This window comes from Anarhichas minor, unplaced genomic scaffold (genome assembly GCF_050575085.1).
Source record: "Anarhichas minor isolate MPS153535 unplaced genomic scaffold, ASM5057508v1 ptg000078l, whole genome shotgun sequence".
NCBI classification, from domain to species: domain Eukaryota; kingdom Metazoa; phylum Chordata; class Actinopteri; order Perciformes; family Anarhichadidae; genus Anarhichas; species Anarhichas minor.
In genome coordinates this window covers 1,011,198-1,032,500 of record NW_027466524.1, presented here as the reverse complement: position 1 = coordinate 1,032,500, position 21,303 = coordinate 1,011,198, and the positions used below count along the sequence as shown (strand labels likewise).

Below are 21,303 nucleotides of genomic sequence, written 5' to 3'. Positions count from 1 at the left end.
CATTTGGCTCGAACAAGTAATACTAAACAACCAGTCTGATGTTAACTGTAACGCTCATGCACAGAACAGCACCGGGGAGTGGTAGACAGAGGAGCCACGTCCAGGGTCAGACAGGAGAGAAGGTGTAAGAGTCAGTCCACAGGTTAAGAGGTGTGATAGGTCATGCTAGGCAACACATTCACAGAGCTGCTGGAAGGTAAAGGTCGCCAACAATCAAACAAAACCTCTCAACAGTGAACTCAAAGAACACGTTTGCTCCACACACAGCAACCACGGGGCTTTTACCACCAAAGAAGGTTTACATATCACGCATTAACAAAATACACCCACCAATAGGATCACACATGTAGGGATTGATTACATTCATTTTACCACGAGACTCCCCAATAAGTGTGAGAAGTGTAAGGGACGAAGGAGGCGGGAAGTTTAAATAAATAAGGTGACAGCTGCAGCCTTCTCCTTCACCTCTGGAAACACCTTTAACATTATCTTTGTGTTCAACAATCACCGATACAAAGTCAAGCAGAACAGTTCCATACAACCAGAACACAACACTGGGAGCTGCACGGTGCTGGAAGTTATCTTCTTTCACATTGAAGATCTTTTTAAGGAAGACTGGAAATGAAAGTGGGGATCTTAAAACCACATAGAACATCTGTACGAGTAGAAGGTGGGAAGAGCAGATCACAGGGACTTATGCAGGAAGGTGAAGAGATGTTCTAGAGAAATGAGTGCAGTGAGCAGGCAGACATTAGTAAGTGAACAACAAAGGTCTACTGAAATGAACCATGCTAAACAGCTGTGCAGTTAAGAGATGAGTCGTATGCAGGATGGCTGAAGCAGCACAAACACATTAGACAGTGAGTTTAACTACAGCTACGTGAAAGGTGACCCAGCCATGTGGGGTATGAAGAAGGGAAGACATTGTTTGAGGTTTATGGGCTGGAATGGATCACTGAGTAACACTGAGAAACACTGAGGGACTATAAAGGAGCAACCTGTGCAAGGCTAGAACAAAAGAAGTGTTTGTGATGTCAGGTATCTTTACGGTTTATCCTTACGCTCATCACAAACGACTACTGGATATTCATAGAAAAGCTGATTCAAATGATGCTGGTAGACTGGAGAGTCCACAGAGGAAAAGAGAAGGATTGTGGGGGAGGGGGCGGTTGTAGTGTGTACCCTCAAATGGTTCAACTGGTTCAGCTGGGGCGTCCACCTGCAGCTCCTCTCCTGCAGCTTCAGCTACCACTGGAGCAGGGTCCACCAGCTCCTCGGTGCTCTCCACAGGAGCAGAAACTTCAGCTGCAGCCTCAGCAGCCGCTTCAGCAGGAGCAGCTTCAGCTTCTACGGGGGCTTCAGCAGGAGCAGCTTCAGCTTCTACGGGGGCTTCAGCAGGAGCAGCTTCAGCTTCTACGGGGGCTTCAGCAGGAGCAGCTTCAGCGGCAGCTTCCACAACTGGTGCAGCTTCTGCAGCAGGGGCTTCAGAAGCAGCTTTGACAGGAACTTCAGCAGCAGGTTCGACAAGTGGTTCTGCTGGAGCAGCTTCAACCGGAGCTTCACCCGGAGCTTCACTAACTGGGGCAGCAGTTTCAGCTGCAGCAGCTTCCACTGCTAGAGCTGCAGCAACAGATGCTACAGCTTCAACCACTGGTACTGCTTCAGCAACCACTTCAGCCACAGCTTCAACCACTGGTACTGCTTCAGCAACCACTTCAGCAACCACTTCAGCCACAGCTTCAACCACTGGTACTGCTTCAGCAACCACTTCAGCCACAGCTTCAACCACTGGTACTGCTTCAGCAACCGCTTCAGCAACCACTTCAGCAACCACTTCAGCCACTGGTACAGCCTCAATAACAGGTGTGGCTTCAACTGCTGAGGCAGTTTCAGAGAGCGCTTCTACCACAAGGGTGGTTGCCACAGTCTCGGGTGCAGCAGCAGAGGGCGTGGGCTCTGCTGGTCTAGCTGCAGCTTCTGCTGCTGCTGCAGCAGCTGCTGATGATCCTTTCTTGGGAAACTCATATGACTTGTGCTGGACAAGTTTCTCTACATCAAAGTATGTTTTAACCTGGTCTTTGTCTAGGACAAAGAAGGAGGGCAAAAAGACAAGATGCATTATTGTTTTAAACATATGTATATAGTTGAATGACAAAATGTCCAACATTCTAAACAGAAGAGTCATTGATATACCGGAAGGTGGGATCCGTTACCGGTTTACAGGAAAATAAAGAAGTGTAAAAGAAGAAGCCTGTGAGTTAAGGGATACAGAAAACATATTGTAGAAAAGCTTCATGAAGACTCTTGATAGAAAAGAACAACTGTAAGCCCGACTACAGCAGCTTATATTGAGATAAAAAGCAGCACATTATAATCAGAAGGACCTAAATGCAACAATGGTCTGCTGACAGTGAGAAAGGGAAGTCATCTTCAAACCCTGTGGAAGGAAAGCCAGAAGGGAAAATAATAATAAAAGTGGCAGAAAAAATGAAACGTGTGCATAAATTGCTGAATCGCAGTTAAAAGGAGTCAATACAACTCTATATCCTCATTGGTGTAGAAGAAATACGCCTTTACAGTCCCAATAGAGGCACCTGGACTTTGGGAATCTTCTGATACAGAGGACCAATACGATCCCAGTGCTTGGGTAAGAAGATGTGTGCCCGACTGTGTGGAAGCGGCTGGGATCATCATGTGGAAGGCAGACCGGATTCTGTACTTTAGACCAGATAGTGAAAAAGAGCCATGCCCTTTGTGTCCTTTTGTTCTTGGGTCCAACTAGACTGTTAGATTGATAGTTAGTCAATATACAGGAATGTGCATGCATGTTGTTTACTCCCTAGCATCAGTACTAATTAAACACATTCTTTGAGACAACAGAGACCGTCCAGAGGAAATCATTAATCTAATCTCAATGTTGTCAACCTCATAACCTGTAAAAACACATCCATACAAATCTGCAATACTGTATATGCTGAAATCCTGCAAATGCAGCTGGTTCCAATAGCAACATTACTCAAGAGCTCTCTTACACTGCAGCCATAACCAATCAGCTGCTGCATGTTATGCATTCTTAACTTTGCCAAAACATTGTTCCCAACAGTGCCCCAAACTGTCAAACATAACGGCTACAACCCAGCTTCACACTGGACAATGTTGTCATCAGTCACATGGGTTCAGCGTGCGGCAACCTTTGGGTCTGAAAAGTTAAGCCAGTGCAGAAGTGCCTTAAACTTGCACTAGACCCCAGCAGACCAACATATACCATTACCATATGACGTATTAGTGTTAGTTTGTTTATTATCATGAGCAGTTATGAAATGGGTAGATCAGACATGGTGGGATTTGACTTGGGGGACCAGGGTCTGGCTTGGTTCACACTCCTCTCAGAGTTTAAGTTACCCCCTCTCCCTCTGAATGGCCGCTGCCAACTGGTATATAATACAAAACTGGAGACTTGGACTCTTCAGGTCTTGTTATTAGTACAATTAGTCACACAGCCCTTTGGCATGTTGATGTCACAATGAAAACAATCTTCATTTCCTGCTGTCCAAGACGTTTTCTGCACTGCTCAAGCAATGACAACATTGTTACGTCGTCCGGTGAGAGAGAGTTAGGTTACATATAATCAATTTAATGCTAATCACGTCATCACCCCGTCTCTGCAAAGTCTGACGTTAGTTTGGCATAAGTCGAGCAGATGAGCATTAAATAGTTAGCAAGCAAACAACAACATGCTTACGTTAGCGGTTAGCCCTCAGTCGGAAACATAACGCCAAAGATCAATAGAATATTGCACATATGTACGATTGCAATACAAATGATAGACTGTGCTTGTATTTCTCTTTTCTAGTCTTCCGACCACTCAAAGCTCTCTAACACTACATGTCATCATTCACCCATATTCATACACTGATGACAGGGCTACCATGCAAGGTGGGACTCTAACAATCATACACCACAGGAACAGCCTATTCTTGGTCCGGCAAATTGGGGTTAAGTGTCCAAGGACACATGGACATGGACTAGTGGAGCCAGGGATCGAACAACCGACCCTCTGATGGAAGGACGGCCCTGCTCTACCACTGAACCACAGTCGCCCCCTGCAAGAGCATGTTGGCTAACGATAGCTTTCAGGTGGCAACAGGGGAGGAGAAGCAGCTGCCCTGCTTACGGTCAAGATGGTTCCTTTCAAAGTGGACGGAGTGAGTTTCCCTCGCGTATAGTCGCTGCAACCATTTAGAGCCGTAACAAAGTCCGACATCACTTCAAAGTTTTGAGACATGGTCGCTAATTTCTATTTCCATAGATTGTGGGCCTGTCACCCGTTTGTTGATCAGTTCATCTCTATTGATCTGTGGTGCATGACTCAGTACTGCTGCTGTTGTGACAGCGCTATAGACAAGGTTCTTGTCTACAAATAGAACTAAATGCATTCAGGGGCAGCAGTCTCTACTGTTGGGCCAGTCCTAGCACACGGAGTCCATGGATTGTCACTGTGGTGCTGCTCAGTTCGGCAGCTTCCGAACGAGTGCCGCTAACTTGCCACGGCCAGTAATCTCACTCACTGTCTCCCTAATGTAGCTGGTCCGTTAGTTAGGCTGTGACCTACTGAACCAAACCAATATTATATGACTTACTCATTACTTAGACAGCTAATGTAATGTACTAAGTGGACACTGCACAGACTCAATGCCTTTAGGATCACCGGGACCCAAATCTACCCTGTTAATGGCCTTGATCCATAATCTCCTTCAGTTCTAAAATTAAAAAGCCTGCGATCCCCTCGAACATGAAACATCTGTATCAGTTAACTCCCCGTCATGTCAGCTTTGGAGCGTGGCTCTGCTAGGAATCCTGGGACGGCTGCTTTCTGCCCCGTAGACACCTCGGTCATACATTGTGTGAGGAGAATGATGCTTTTACCCACCGGTGCAGTATCCCTGGTTACCTGTAGAAGTCTATGAGAAGATGACTCTACTTCTCTCTTGATTTATTACCTCAGTAAACATTGTAAACATGAGTTTATGGTCTCAATCTCTAGTTTCAAATCTTCTTCAATACAGCATGATGTTCATTTAGTACATTATGGTCCATTTAGAGTCAAACAGACCATAAAGCAGGGGATGCTTCAGGGGGCGGGGCTACACAGTGACTGACAGGTCTCTACCGCGGTGTTGTCCGTGTTTTGTTCTTACAACTTAAACCCTTTCAGTGTTTTCACTTCATGAAAGACATCAAACGTATTATTCAGCAGTCGTCTTATCCACCCTCCAGTTCAGACAAAATGCTGAACTCTGGGCTTCAGAACAGCAGACCACAAATCAATGGGTGACATCTTATACACAGTATACGAGTTTCTGCAGAATATTCACAAATCACACTTATTTGGAAAAAATAAATAATGTAGTGGAGTATATGTGGGTCCAATCTCGAAAACTGTTGCGTAATGCAGTCGGCTGACAGTAAAAGAACATCATATCTCCACCAACGCCAGGACAACCCATAAGTTATTAGTCCACTAGATAGACTACTCAGTAATACCATCATTTGACCTGTTTGCTATCATGTGATGTATGTCGGTCTGACTGTATTATGTGATTAAAGCTCTGCCTCATGTGACAGCAGCGACTCTCTGAAACCTACCTGAGTTGTTCTTTTTTGACGGCTTCTTGGAACCTCCGGATTTTGTGCTGAGGGCCGCAGCCGCAGCTGCTCTACTCGGAGTAATCCAGCTCTCAGCCCGCAAACACTGAGACACACACACACACACACACACACACCACATTAGATTCAGCTCTTTTCTTACCTGGAAAAGGAGCAATGACGGTCTAAATGCACAGTTTAAGTGAGCAGGACTCGCTAAAAGTCTCACTCAAATATGAACTAGTGGATTAGGCTGTCATCTCTAAGTCACTGACACCACATTGTATTAGTGAGGTTTTATAGTCCACAACCTTTACTTATTTTTCATTTTAGTAGTTTCAAGATTGTAATAAATACATTTGATTCCAGGCTGTGTGATGCATCAGCTCTTAATGGATGCAACAGTCGGCTATGTGATGTTAACACCAAGTGAAACATCTATTGTATGGCTTGTGTATCAACGCTTCCACAGAATCCAGACACATTTCTACCCTTTGAAAAGTTGGGATCTCCACCACAACGTAAATAAAGTACAGTTTGTAATGACGTCCCACTGATCGCCAAGTGTGGTGCAAGTGATTTAAAAGCCTTAAATCCAGTCGAGACACAAATGAGACTCTTCAGAGGAAACAAGTACAGTAGCATCTGAAGCCAGGACCCAGCGTGCTCACGTTCCTGAGCAGCGACCAGCTGCTGGGCCCGAGTCCTGTAAAGCTTCCCCACTGAGGCGTGCAGTTAGACAACCAACAGCCTACAATAGATGGCTCAACCGTGTGCTTATAGTTGCATAATTCATTAAGAAAGACACGCATTTAAAGCAGCACGCATTGAGCAGAGTCCGTTGCTAGCTCGAGGGACTGAAGAAGCTGGTTCTGGATCAGCTAACAGCTCCACGGACACGAGCAGACCCGGAGAAAGCACCGATAACCCGGTTCACGGCACCGCACTCCGCTGACCGAGCACGGCACGGGAACAGTGAAGTGGTTCACGTTACAAATGGATTACCTTGACACTGCTCAGTCGTCCTATCCTCAGCAAAGCCGCCATCTTTCCGTACAGCCTGCCTGTGCTGCACATAAAGTACAAATAAATCAAGACAACAATGACCGTTACCACGTCAAAATACCTTCAACGTGCAACGACAGCGAGTTCTATCAGCACCGTGCAAGAAACACAGAACCGCAATCTAACCGGCGGTGGTCAAGTGTCTGACCTTGTCCCAGCCTGCAGTGAGGAGACCGAACTACTATCAACGAATGAGAGGACCGGTTACCTGGTCCCCTGTCGAGAGATACGGCGGTTCTGTTCGTGCGTTCAGCTGGTCGGGTCTCTAGAAGCAGCTCACAGCAGCGTGGACATGGACCGGTCCTTTATGTAACACATGAAACCGTCTTTTATGTAACGCTAACGCGTGAAGGGAGCCACGCCCCCTCCGAGCCCCATGTGTCGTCCTTTGTCAGCTTGTGTTTCTTGTGACAGTCTGTGGTGAAGCTGTGTGTAATATTCGCTAATGCTGCTGCTAACTAACGTTATAACGTGAATGCAGACGCTGTGCCGTAAAGATGTGTTGTCTGCGGCTCACTTTTCGCACTAAATGGAGCGTTTAGTGTGAACGGTGGCAGCTTAAGCAGCACACGTCCTCCTCCTCGTGCACTGTAATGGTTTCATACAGTCTATGGGGGTCTATATGTTTGTTCTATGAGGAACCCTCTCATCACCACCAACACGCACGTTGACGCTCTCGTGCATCTCATGTGTACATTCTGTACTTTTTCGAGGGGGCGTGAGTCGTGTGGTTTGTGACGCAATTAGCGCGCGACAAAATACAGTTCCCCGCGTGGGCTACCGTCGCATGATACACACACAACAACCATGACTGCCGTTGGCTTCTGTGGAGAGTGGTTTATTTTCGCCTGCGACAAGAAACTCGTAGCAATTGACAGCAAACAGGCCAGGTTTGAATCCCTCTAATCATCAGTGTCGTTATGTGTTGATGTTGTTCGCCTGTGGATCAGGTTGTCTGTACTGACTCGCAGAGTTCGCCAGCTGACCGTCTTTGCACGGAGAGATGTCGAGGTTCATCACAGTGCACATGCGTTTGGACATGTGTGTGAAGATGTTGTGTTGTCTGTGTGACACAGGTTTGCCTTTATCTCAGCATCATGCCCACCACCTTGTGTGGTGCTGTCTTCATCCACAAAGTGTTGTCAATGCAAGGAGAGCGCTGGTATCCTCCTGCTGCAGCAGCACTGTGATCAGACTGTGACTACTTCTTCAGTGTCAGTCAAGCTGAGGAAGATGACTTGTGTAGACTGCTGGTGTGGGTTGAAGACTCCTCTGAAGGACTTGAGTATCAATGTAAAACAATACCTCTTCAGTATCCTAAGTAGACATCTAATCATTTTGTTTACTCATTCAAAGAAACCAGTTTTTCTCAAACATGAAATTTTGTCTAAACACAAGTAGCTGTGCTAGAACCAGCATCTCAATACAATACAGTTTACAAATGATCCATTGAAATCATGAATTATCTGATTTAGTACTGAAACAATTCATTGATTTGTGTTGAAGCATTTCATTATTTTGGGTTCTCTGACTGGTTTCAGCTTCTCCAACGAGAGGATCTGCCTCTTTTCCATATTGTAAATTGAGTATCTTTGGGTTTGGAATGTTGCTTGAACAAAACATGTTGTGCTTTGTGACCTCTTCATGGGCCTTTTTCCTATTGTCTGATATTTTTTGCACAAAATGATTAAATATGCAAGTTGCAGCCCTAATCTGATTAGAGTATGAATATATTACGAATCTGATCCGTTTTCAGTAATAATACTGTTGGACGCTCTGTGCCTCAGACGTCTTGTAGTCGGTGTTTGTAGCTTTGCATTTCTTCTCTGTCAGAAGATAAAATATAATAAGTATAGTAATAGTATAATAATGGCTGAAGCATCACTTTTCTTCACCTTTCTACAATAATACGGGTTTATGATTCATAATTCAATTATTAGTAACTGCTGATACACAATTTAAAATGAATAATTATTAAATAATGCAATTAAGCGCAATAATAACACAAACCATAGTGTGTTACGTCCCCTTGTGGTGAGTGAAGGAGATATTTTAATAGAAGCCAGGGACTAACTCTACACCAACGGGATATTTAAAGAGACAGTTGAACTCAAACTAGATAAATCGGTGAGAAAATAACAAGTCATTATGAAAGTGGCATTGTGCAGGAACTCATTTGAATTTCTACTTTATTGCAGAGAATCGTTTGTGTTTGACTGCAGCACTGCTGAGAAGAAGCCAAAGAATGTGAAGGATGATACCAGCAGGTAAGAACAAGCACATGACTATATGATCTACCATCTACCATCCACCATCATCTAAAAACATGCCTCACTGTAGATAAGTACATAGGAAGACACGTGCAAGAAGAGAAATGCATACAAAAAAGGAAAGAAGACATTAAAGAGTAACTTATTTAACACGATTATGTTTTATGTTTTTTGGAATGAGAACAGATCCAAGGAAAGATGAATAGAATATACTTGGAACATGAATTGTAATTGTAACAGCTGTCGCTTGTCTCTGCCGTCTGCAGTGATGGCGGTGCCTCAGAGGAAACAGGAAGTGACAAAGTCCTTGCCTTCGCCGTGGCTTCATCTGGAAAGCTGGTGGCGCTGACCGATGACACCAAGAGACTGGTCCTGTTTCACTGTGAGCCGTCATGGCAGTGTATCAGCATCAGGTACGACTTCATCCACAGCAGATCCATGTACTGTACAGATCAGGATGCAATGTGTAAATAGTTGCTGTGCGTGTCTGTGTGTTACACAGGTGGGTGGTGAGGAGATGTACCTCCCTGATATTCAGCCAGGCAGAGGACGAGCTGCTGGCGACTGACAAATCAGGAGACGTGTACTCCTTCTCAGTGGTGGAGCTGCAGAGAGAGGGCGAGCTGAAGATGGGCCACCTGTCTATGCTGCTAGCTGTAGTAAGGAACCCCAACGCTGGGCAGACAAAACTATCACAGCTGTAGTCTAGAAAACTCATTACAAAATGTCTCAATGTTTGCAGGTGTTTAAAGATTCACATTCAAATATATACGGGATACAAAAAGTGCGGTTCCTCCCCGGTTTAGGAGCTGCTGTGCTGTGTGACTTCTGTGCTGAGCACAAGATTCAAAGAGAGACCCAATCCTCTTGCTTGGGACTGAGGTAGTATTTTGGCAACTGGCAACTTTGGTAAACTATTTATTAGAATAATAATTCCTATAAAAATAAGAACATTTCAAAAACATGCGCTGCCGATCAAACAGCTTCCTGATGCAGTAGATATGATCTTCCGAGATATCTCTGTAGATCAATACTTCACCAAGGTCCACAGCACAGACGTCCAGCCCAGACTCAGCATATTCACTACACACTTGAATGAAGGTCACCGGTGAGTTCGCAACCCTAAAGTCATCACTCAAAAGGAGTGACTTCTCCAGCTCTTTGAGACTGTGGTACTTGCCAATATCCTTTGAGTGAATCAATTTACTAAGCCTGATCAACACCGTCTTCTATGCATGGCGTTGGATAAGCGTCATTTTGCTTAAGATAGTCTGTACAAAACCGAGGACTTTTATCTGCTTTAACCACAAGCAAACAAGGAGATGCCCAACTGAAAGAAGGTTCAGCAATATGTTTTGTTTCAGTACATTTAGCCCCGACACTGGACACCAGGTCCGGGTAAGTCCAAAGTGTTGAATAAAAGAATATGATGCATAATATTTGCTACCATCTTATGTTGCTGTATGGACAAAGGCACAATAATTGCTACCTCAATTCATTATGTTTAAAACCGCAAAGACCTTGTACCATATATAGCATATCTTTTTCCATTACTCTGTGTTCATCATTTGACATCCTGTAAATACGCTGGCGGATTGGCTTCACACGTTAATGGCATGGTCTATCAAATGTGTACGAGTTTGAACACCATTAAACAAACATAAGAACCACAGCAAGAACCTTAACTCTGGTGCTCTGAGGCCCACCAGCACTACAAGAAAGAATATAAAAAACATGTACCTCTCAAAGAACATGATGTTATTGCTACTTAAAGTGGCAATCTTGAAGATTTTCTTTTAAATACATGTTAAGTCACTATCTATCACTGAAGGGGGTAACACAGCCTATGGCCCACCAATTTTGGAACCCATCACTATCGGTCTGACGACAGGTATATCCTCTGGGTGCAGCGGGCTGTGTTACTGGGGTTCTCGTGGAGCCAGTGGATATCCAGGTCAAGACTTTCTTTTCCATGCGCTGCTCGTTGTTTACAGTCATATTAGCAACTTCAGATGCGAGACAGGTATTGGAGTTTAGAGACGGATGTACGGCCGGATTATTTCACAAGTAGCCAGTTTACAAGCTAATTTTAAACAAACCCCAAAAAACCGAAATCTTCGTCGGGCAATAGTGGGTGGGTTCCCAGATTTCATTTCAGCCAATGTATTCCGCCTCTTTACATTTGCATTACTATGATCAAGAAGTACTACCCTGAGCCTTCCACTTAGCACTCATTGTATTTATACTAGTTTGTTGCACTTATTGTATTCATATTAGTTTGTAGCACTTATTGTATTCATACTAGTTTGTTGCACTTATTGTATTCATACTAGTTTGTTGCACTTATTGTATTCATATTAGTTTGTAGCACTTATTGTATTCATATTAGTTTGTAGCACTTATTGTATTCATACTAGTTTATAGCACTTATTGTATTCATATTAGTTTGTAGCACTTATTGTATTCATACTAGTTTGTAGCACTTATTGTATTCGTATTAGTTTGTAGCACTTATTGTATTCATATTAGTTTGTTGCACTTATTGTATTCATATTAGTTTGTTGCACTTATTGTATTCGTACTAGTTTGTTGCACTTATTGTATTCGTATTAGTTTGTAGCACTTATTGTATTCGTATTAGTTTGTAGCACTTATTGTATTCGTACTAGTTTGTAGCACTTATTGTATTTGTACTAGTTTGTTGCACTTATTGTATTCGTACTAGTTTGTTGCACTTATCGTATTCGTATTAGTTTGTTTCTGTACTTCTGCTCTGGTGTATGCTCTTAGATACTTGTTTAAAGGAGATGCACTTGTGACTTCTGGTGACTAGTAGTTCTCTTGAATACCTATGTTGAATACACTTATTGTAAGTCGCTTTGGATAAAAGTGTCTGCTAAATCAGTGATTCTCAACTGGTGGGTCGCAACCCAAAAGTGGGTCGCGGACCCGTTTTTAGTGGGTCGTGGGCCTTTGCCTGACAAAAAAAAAATGTTGTGATTTTATTTTGAAGGGCATTTTTTATGCAGCGGAATTATTCCAGCATTTACGGCACTTGTTCAGCGGTGCAGGAAAAACACCGACCAATGCGTTGTGAATCACATCACGTGATGCAGCTCAGCCAATCAAATATGAGTATTCTGACAAGTTTCCTGATTTGAGTGAGATGTACACACACCCTGACACAGGGGGGAGAGACGAGGATATAGAGAGCAGAGCAGGACTGTTGAAGTGTCAGTTGTGAAAGTCAAATCATAGGATGATTTACAAAAGAGAAAATGTCCAGAGAGACCAGAGTCATTAGACTCTGACTGGACACTCATAGAGGTGAATTCTTCCAACACTAATTTCTCTTTTTAGAAGATGAGAAACATATGATATTGTGGCTTCTTCACTTCACCCTGAATGAACTGAATTTAAAGCTGCAGGGCAATTCAGTGAAAATAATTTTTCTAAAATGAATTTCGTTACGTAATTTATTTTTTAATCCAGCTGTTATTTTACTTGAAATGAGAAGAACATTTATTCATGTATTTCTATGTATTATTTATAATCCATCCAGTTCAATTTGAAAAATGAGAATAATATTTGTTAAAATATAATTGATGTGTACTTTCTTTATTTGATTTGACAGTTGTTTACTACACAGAGACGTTGTTACTACTAGACTTCTTGAATATAGATATACCCAAATTATATATATAAATATATATATATAATTAATTAATTTGGGTCGTGGGTCGCGGCTTGTCATTAAGGGGTGATGGTGGGTCCCGCAGCCAGACCAGTTGAGAACCAGTGTGCTAAATGACTGTAATGTAATGTAGTGTAATGTAATGAACTGGGTGTCTGTGGTGATATTCCTGATAAAATGCTGTATTAAGGGCCATTTATAACGAGGCCTTTCTTCCTGCGGCCAGTATATTTTTTAAATTATTTGCAATGGGAGCGTGACGAGGCGGTAGGCGTCTATTCTGCACTGAGCGCTGCAACTTTGGCATTTTTTTCAGACCCCGAGAGTTGAACAATGTTCATCTTTGGGTAAAACGTTGCACCTGTTACTGTTGACTCCAACAGAAAGCAGAACATGAAACAGGACACGGTTTGTTTTTTTCTGTTCTTGGCAAGAACACTGCTGACACATTTATCCCCTCGTGATCTTGGGCTCATTAGTCTACCATTGTCTCATAATGTGTCTGCCTCAGTTGAGCGACTGAATGATTGCCCCCTTCTGCTGTCTTTCAGAGCATGTCGCCAGACGACAAGTACATCATCACAGCAGACCGTGATGAGAAGATCAGAGTGAGCCACCTCAGGTCTCCATACAACATCCAGTCCTTCTGCCTGGGACATCAACAGTGAGTAACTGAACCTAAAGGGAACACTTTCTCCTAGATGCTTTGTAAGTTTCCTCTTGCAATACTTATTTAGTGTAATCTATTTTAGACCTTCTTTTAGTGGAATGTTAGGTGACAGTTATTGTAGGGCAAACTGAAAATATTTGAATGAGTATACAATACAGCGTAATGTGCTCTTCCTGTCTATCACCTGTCTGGGCAGACCTTATACGGTTTAGAAGCTGCAGTCTAGCTGAACCTGTGCAATCAGGTTCATCTAGACCGCAGCTGTGTTCTAAACCCCCTTCAACTTAAAGCTTCAACCACAGTTGGGATGGTTGTATGCTCAGGGACACAGCAACAGCTGCTGGAGTGGAGTCGGGTAAAAGTAAATGTGAAAACCCAGGCTGGCCCCGTACTCCCTGTGTGGTTTGTATTGATCAACAACCGTATGAGTCCTGCTGACTTAAACTGTGCATTTAGACAGTCATTGCTCCTTTTTCAAGGTAAGAAAAAAGGTGTGTGTGTGTGTGTGTGTGTGTGTGTGTGTGTGTGTGTGTGTGTGTGTGTGTGTGTGTGTGTGTGTGTGTGTGTGTGTGTGTGTGTGTGTGTGTGTGTGTGTGTGTGTGTGTGTGTGTGTGTGTGTGTGTGTGTGTGTGTGTGTGTGTGTGAAGTTGTATTTCATTAATACTCTTCCTGTGTTGTCTTTCAGGTTTGTCAGTGCTCTGCTGGTCCCTCCAGGTCATCCACACTGGCTTCTGTCTGGATCGGGGGTGTGTGCGCATTACAAGTTACATTAACACACATGCACGCAGGCCACATTATGAGCTCCATGCTCTCCATTTTAGTCTATCGTCAAAAAAAGATTTGTGTGTAGATGTGACTCTTTGATTTTCATCTGCTTTTTAAAGGAATACTTCACAGAATGACCGATTGTTTATCAGTTTGTTAGTCACTATCTATCACTGGAGGAGGTAACATGATGGGGATGGAAATCAAAATGTTACCTTGTTTTTCGTCATGCTTTCCCGGTGAATGGAGAAAAGTCTTGATCAGTTGAAGTAAATGGGCGTATTGTTAAAAACATCTGTTTACAAAATCTCACACAACTCGTGCAGTGAAGTCCAAGTGTCCTTTATCCAGTTGTATGCTCACTACCTCACAAACACATGCATCTACTCTAAAACCTTACTATCTAAACACTTCCACATAAACAGTCTCACGCTTGTGCAAGACATAAGTTTGTATTTTAATGCAGCAAAGATCAATGTACATTGAAACTTTGACCACATAACATCAAACTGTCCCAAAGGTTCCATCGGGGACGATTAACTGAAACCAATGTGACGGTCTGTGCTTGTCAGGACGGGACCATGAAGCTGTGGGAGTACGAGTCTGGCCGTAAGCTGCAGAGCTGGGACCTCAAGGAGCTTGAAGATGCACCGAGCTCTGAGGCTGTCAAACACAAGGTAAGCATGTCCTGATGACTGGTGATACCGGGACCCTTCGTCTTTCACTGATAGATCTCACCAGCTATTGGATGGATTGCCACAAACCGGTTCAGATATTCATGGTCCCCAGAGGATGAATCCCACTGACTGTGATGACTCCTTGACTTTTCCTCTAGCACCACCATGAGGTCGCCATTTGTGGTTTTGAGTGAAATGTCTCAACCTCTATATGCATCAAATGTGATGCAAATATCTATCCTCCCTGCTGGACGAATTATAATGACTTTGGTAATCCTCTGACTTTTTGGTTTATGACCAAAGCTGTCCTTTGTGTTTTGTGCTAATTAGCAAATATTAGCATGCTAACTAACCTGTGAACATGTAGCCCTATCCCTCAGACAAACTGCCTGAGATAGCCCCCCCCCCCCCCCAAAAATGACTCAGAAATAGCTCCTCAACCATAACTCTGGTCTCATTTGAAATGTAAGAAGCTAAGGAAAAGGAATCCATTGTAAGTAAATCTATGTATATTCCTGTTCCAGAGTAAGCGGAGATGCAGTAAAGAAAAAAATAAGATCACCTCGTATAAAATCTAAATTTCAAAGGCAATATACCCATCAATATAATAATCAAGATCTATGGGTAATGATGCAACAGCATGTCTTCTGCTGCTCTTAACTACAACTTGGAATGTACATTTTATGAAAATAAACTAAAATACAACATTTCTGATATAATTCATAAATAGATATTTAGATGGTCTCACATGTTTACATGTTGACTCTATTTATTTCCATATAGCATGTCACAAATATCCCCAAACATTTAAGTAGTAATAAACACATGAATATTGATCAATATTCATGTGTAACTAAAGAGCTCCGTGCTTTAAGACAAATAAAGGAGAATCCAAAGGCCCACGGGGCTCAAACACATTCAACCCTCTGAAGTGATTGTGACCGTTGACTTCTCGCCTAAAGATGTCTCAGAAGTGGATCGGGTACCTACCGCAGGACTACAGGGACAAAGTCCATAGCGTCGTTAAGCATCATAGCTAGGCTAGCGTTAGCATTTAGCAACGGCCTGGAAGGATACAGCCAATCACATGCAGAGTAGGAGCGGTGCATAAGGGTGCACAGTTTAGTCTCTCCCACATACAGCCAATCAGAATGTGTGACTTCATCTGTAAGGGCAGGACCCCAAGCCCATCTGGGGTCCGTCGGGTAATGAAGCTAAGACGTGTTAGCATTTGGCTCAAAGCACCACGTGCCTAAGTAGAAATACTTTAGGTTAAATGCTGGATTTAAAAGAGAGGTTCTTCATTTCCTTGAAGAGATACAGGGAGAGTTTAGCATTCTGATATCCAGAGGCAGTAAGCTCCACTGTAGAAGAGAAGGCCCTCTCACTGTTCCCTTCATGGGACACACGAGGAACATCTAAGAGGAACACGAGGAGCACCTTAGTGATCTGGCTGCAACATAAAATGAAAGTCTTTTTTAGGAGTCATTTAGTTGAAAGGTTTGTAAACAAGTAAAAAACTTCAGAATCCATTGTAGAAGATACAAGCAGCTGTGTGTTACTCTCTGGGGTGATGCCACCCGGGCTGCAGCGTGAACTAGCTTTAGCTTTCTTATCGACTCATCAGGTGATCCAGTGGAGATGAAGTTACAGCAGTCTGAATGGCTCATAATAAATGCATGAATGAAAGGCCTGACGTTGGCAATATTCCTAAAATGAAAAAGCCAGTTTTAATGACATTGTTAAAATGAGGATTCAAATTTAAATCAGAGTCTAAAATGAGTCACGTTTGTAATGTTAGTTTGAATGTGTTTGCTTAGGCCACCAAGCCTTGAGTGCATCTTAAAGGTAAACACTTGTAATTGAACAAGCACTTACATGATTAAACCACTTTATTGTTCTTATGAAGTCAGTAAACATGTTCATGTGCTGCCACAATATTATGTTTCTCTCTTAAGAGGACCATTCCACGCTGTTGCAGTGTGTGTTTTACGTTCGTGTTGTTTGCACTCAGTACATCAGAGCGTTTTCACTGGAAGCAGCCGAACACCACAGCAATGAGCAGGAAGAGGCTGAAGCGCTCTGTAGGGCTGAGCATAACTCTAATGAGGGTTTGTTACTACGAGCAACACTCTTCACACTATACACACTGTAGTCATGTCATCTATAGTGAAAATAACACGGTGCAGTAATGCAGCTTTAAAGTGACCGTCTTAGAGATATTTAGAGCAATGAGGCAGAACCGGGTTGACGCTCTTACTTATTAAGTAGCAGTGCAGACAGTCGGCAACGTCCCCTTCTTCTGTAAGAACAGTGAGAGGCCTGTAAGGACTTCACTCCTTGTCTTTGTTTTATTTCCCACAAGTCGACGGTGTGCCGTATCACCTGCTCTGCTGACGCTCGTCATGTAGCTGTGCAGTGTGAAAGGTGAGTAGCTCCCTCTGTATCAGTCACTCATCTGACTAACGTTTGAAATGGAGAAGGCACTTAAAAATAACACGTTAGTACAACATGTAAACCATACATACGTGTTTCATTTGTACCTCTTTACCTAAGATGTACCAACACATGACACATGCTTGTCTACATGACATCCTCCGTCCACCATCCTCACATCGAAACAGGACCCCCCCCCCCCCCCTCCCCCCCAAATAAAACTGGGAGAATACCAAGAAAAAGATTAACCAATGAACTGCTGTGTGTTACCCAAAAGTGATTTTATGTTACAAAGGTTTTAGTAATAAATCCCTTTTTTGAATTGTAAATGAGATGTATGGGAATCATTAGTCTATTAGTGATGTCATGTCATGTGATGTAATGATCACAGAAGGGAAAGCTAACCTGTAGAAGTGGAGCGAGTGAAGAAGTAATGTGAGCCAGTAGCACCAACGACAACAACTAAGAATAAGTGTATAGAGCTGCTTTTAACTTGGTCATGATGTATGTTTGATCCTCAGAGGCACAGGCTCACTGTAGAGCTTTACAGCACATACTTACATGTAGATGACACTCACTGTGAGTCAGAGGCACACAGTGAAGCCATCGCTTCAATGTTCCACGTTCAACATACATTTGATACAATGATAGATGAACCCAGTAATCTTGACGTGTCCTGTGTGTCCTCAGAGTGTCCACCGTCCAGTTGTTCACCCTGGACCAGGAGGGCCAAGACAAGCTTGTGCCCCACAGCAGGCTCCTCCTGCCCCACTGTCCCCTGGATATGGCCTTTGACCCGGAGGGCCGTCTGTGGGTGCTGATGGACTCCAGGGATGCACCGCTCCAAATCTACACACACAGACAGAACTCCTGGGAGGTAGAGTGTGATCCACTCAGACACATGTCCGAGCTGCTGTTTGTTTCTGACACAAGCACGTACACACGGAACGATCAGCTGAAGATATTGAAATGATGAAAATCTACATGTTGGCTACATTTGCACTGCAATGGTGGGTTTGTGGTGCATGCACAGTGAGTCAGATGTGAGCACTGACACAGTCACAGACTAATGTGACACAGTCACACAGTCTGTGCCTCCATCTTCAGTGACTAATGACTAATGTCAGCTCTACATGTCTCAGTCATGGTTATATTATATCACACGGATGCTTTCAGTCACACTTGCTTAGATGATGCAGTAACTGTTATAATGATACAGATATGCAGTATTATATTGTTATGGTATAGACTCAGTCCCTTTGTTGAAGAGGATTCCTCTTCCTCCGTGTACATGAAGGTTGCATTAAGCAGTATATTAGAGAGCATGACGTGTGGTTTGTGCTCGCCATGGTATCTACCATCTGTTCATCAGGCACAACCTCTGGGAATCTGCTGATATTAAAATGCCATATTTAGAGGGAGTCAGTACAGGAGCTGCTTCTGTGTGATGTAATCACTCTGCAGTGTGTACTGACGGTGGCCATCTTTAGTATTCAACATCTCCTCAGTACGCTTCCATCTCCTGTGTGTGCTGACTGTGCCTGCACACTCTCCTGCTCCATCTAGTGTGATGCTGAGAGCCATGAAGTGAACAGAGTGACTGAAGCCTTCAAGCCACACTGGGAGACACTTGAGGGTGAGTCACCACACACACACACACACACACACACACACACATACTTCCATGTGGCCTTTTGGCCTCTTGTCGGTGCCTCTCCTATGTCCTCCCTCTCTCATCCTCGCCCCTCTCGCACCCTCTAGACAGAAATAGCCTCCAGTGTCACATGGCCTCCCCCCCAACATGTGTCAGGCTTCATTCAGCACGGCTTTTGTTCTTGGTGATGTGTTTGACAGAGTGGCCTCTGTAATGATCTGACTAGTACAGTGTGTGACACTGAATCACAGCCCAGCGGTGGGGAACTCCAGTACGTCCCATCTGCAGGTCTGTAGATGAGGTTTAGTAGCCTTCATAGCAGCAGTGGGTGTTGAGCAGGGCCACGGGGAGAAAGCACAAAGACTCCGGTGAAGAAGCCAAGTTAGTAACATGCATCAGTGGGACATGAGTGCATACAGATGGAGTAATATGATCTCTTTACCAGTCTGTTAGTACTGCAGCACTTTGGATCAACTGGAGAGTCCTCAGAGACTTGTTGGAGACAGGATGTGTCTGATTTAGGTTTTCTGTGGGAGTTAAAGGACATCGTGATCAAAGAGAACTCTGAGATCCTTAATGACGGGGCTTAAGGCCATCGCCATGGGAACTATATCATGAGATCATTTATTTTTCCAAACTGGTGGAACAACATGTTCTCTCAGGTTTTCATGATGTTTGCTTTAATCTGCGTGTTTGAGAGTTGTACCACGGAGCGAACCTCCTTTGTTTCACTAACTTCTTCTTTAGAGGAGCATCAGAGTCTCGTGTCCTTCTCAGTGAGCTTGTAGCTCTATCGACAAGATGATCAACCTGGGACGGACTAAAGTTCTCACAGGAGTCCTCTGTTATATTGAAGCATGGTGTTGAGTTAAATACAGACGGGATCGCTTCTTTAAAGTGAGCTACAGCATCAGATAGACATCTAGTGTAGTAACTCTTGCCTAACGGCGTACACTCCGTTAGTAGGAATTCTAAGGTTATTAGATAACGGTCCGATACAAGAGGGTTCTGTGGAAAGACTATTACATCTTCTCTTTTAATAAGTCAGAACCAGGTGGAGGGTTAAACAGTGAGTGGGTTTCTGTTCACTCTGACAGAAACCAATCAAATCTAATAATGAGATAAACGCAGTACTGAGGCTATTATCATCAACATCCACATGAATATTAAAGTCGCCTACAATCATGACTTCAGACTTGATTCAGAATGCAGAGCTGGGCCACGGTACACTACTGTATAACAGATGGGAGCGCAGAGAAGTGTGTAAGACTGCAGCTCTGCTTCCTGGTCTGAGCTCTGGGCTGCTCTAGACTAAGTCCTCTATAGACTGGCTCAGGTCTAGATGTGAGATCCGCTCCATCTACAGAGGGATGAAAGACGTTTCTCTGTGCCCATGATCTACGAAGCACATTGTTTGCTGGAGAACAGCTGAAGAGCCAGCAGTGGAACGATGACATGCGGCTCAGCGTGGAGGAAATGTAACTGCACCCCCCCCTCTGCGTATGTGTAGCAGTTGTCGGGGTGCATAGCATGTAATATCGTGTTTCTTGCTTCCATCTTCCAAAGACAAATTCGGCAATATGCAATCAGATATGACCCGAATATGAAGTTCTGGTTTATGTCCCCGTCTGCTATTTGTCATATGCATGTGCTTCCTGTCACCAACAGCCTCCACAAGGACCGACAGCCGCTTCGAGCACCTGTACAAGGTGACCTTTGACAACGTGACGGCATACCTGCAGAAGAAGCAGCAGAGACTGGAGGAGCAGCAGCTGAAGAGGACCACAGCACAGAAAGCAAACGGCAACAAGAAGGCCAAGAAGGAGACGTCAGGAGCTGGAGTTCAGTCATCGACCTGAACACACACGCTGAGAGAGACGGAGAGATATTGCTGCCTTCATGTTTGATGCTTTGATGATGTATTGATGAGGCCCGTGGAGAGCATGTGCTCGACCACATGGCCTGTGTTGAGGGATTTTTATGTTTGGCTTAAGCTTCTGGCTGATTTAGATAAATAAACGTTGCAGCTAATTAAACTTCTGTTTCTGCCACCATCGCTGAATGACTCATTCCATTTGTGGATGTGCACCATACGCCCTGTCCTCACGCTCACTGCTGCTCCACTCTCACTTGTCACTTCCTGTGCGTTACACCACATCTTTAACGTATTTTAGTCTCGTACACAGAACTGATGCAGCATGCCTGGATTTGAAGAACGTCTTTGATTTGCATGAGAACCACAGTCTGGTCTGACCAGAGGTTAGGTAATGACGGGCCAACGAGGTAACGAGCAGTTGAAGCGATGTACCTAATAAAGTGCCCCTTGAACGTAAATAGTCTCTACAGCATATGAAGGGTTAACCCTGTGACCCTCTATTCATATACAGTATATGTACACTATATGAATATAGTTGGCACGATTAATG

At 43.7% G+C, this 21,303-nt stretch overlaps 2 protein-coding genes across 4 annotated transcripts in view; one reads left to right on the top strand and one right to left on the bottom strand.

Moving 5' to 3' along the window:
• The window catches only part of LOC142937903 (uncharacterized), a 9,454-nt gene extending 2,147 nt beyond the window's left edge, over positions 1–7,307 (bottom strand). The window contains exons 1-4 of one of the 3 annotated variants that reach the window (XM_076081025.1): positions 6,860–7,307; positions 6,652–6,710; positions 5,647–5,752; positions 1,183–2,082 (exon numbers count right to left, since the gene is read on the bottom strand). In XM_076081025.1, coding sequence (XP_075937140.1) covers positions 1,183–2,082; positions 5,647–5,752; positions 6,652–6,693 — 1,048 coding nt within the window. In that variant the 5' untranslated portion in view covers positions 6,694–6,710; positions 6,860–7,307. Of the gene's footprint in view, positions 1–1,182; positions 2,083–5,646; positions 5,753–6,651; positions 6,716–6,859 lie in introns of all 3 variants that reach the window. The other 2 variants (XM_076081024.1, XM_076081023.1) reach the window with 2 other exon arrangements.
• Positions 7,308–7,451: 144 nt separating this feature from the next.
• wdr4 (WD repeat domain 4) lies at positions 7,452–20,933 on the top strand. The gene is made up of 11 exons (XM_076081027.1): positions 7,452–7,601; positions 8,910–8,978; positions 9,248–9,394; positions 9,484–9,640; positions 13,227–13,339; positions 14,031–14,091; positions 14,683–14,787; positions 17,153–17,214; positions 17,914–18,100; positions 18,790–18,859; positions 20,546–20,933. Exons 1-11 carry the CDS (start codon positions 7,519–7,521, stop codon positions 20,734–20,736), a joined length of 1,245 nt encoding a protein of 414 aa, XP_075937142.1. The 5' UTR covers positions 7,452–7,518; the 3' UTR covers positions 20,737–20,933.
• Positions 20,934–21,303: the final 370 nt, after the last annotated feature.

Excerpts from the sequence above, each read along its gene's own strand:
- wdr4 (XM_076081027.1), top strand. The coding sequence starts at position 7,519 with ATGACTGCCGTTGGCTTCTGTGGAGAGTGGTTTATTTTCGCCTGCGAC. Across the intron at positions 9,641-13,226 it reads TGTCTATGCTGCTAGCTGTA|AGCATGTCGCCAGACGACAA; the intron begins GTAAGGAACCCC and ends GCTGTCTTTCAG. Across the intron at positions 17,215-17,913 it reads GTAGCTGTGCAGTGTGAAAG|AGTGTCCACCGTCCAGTTGT; the intron begins GTGAGTAGCTCC and ends GTGTGTCCTCAG.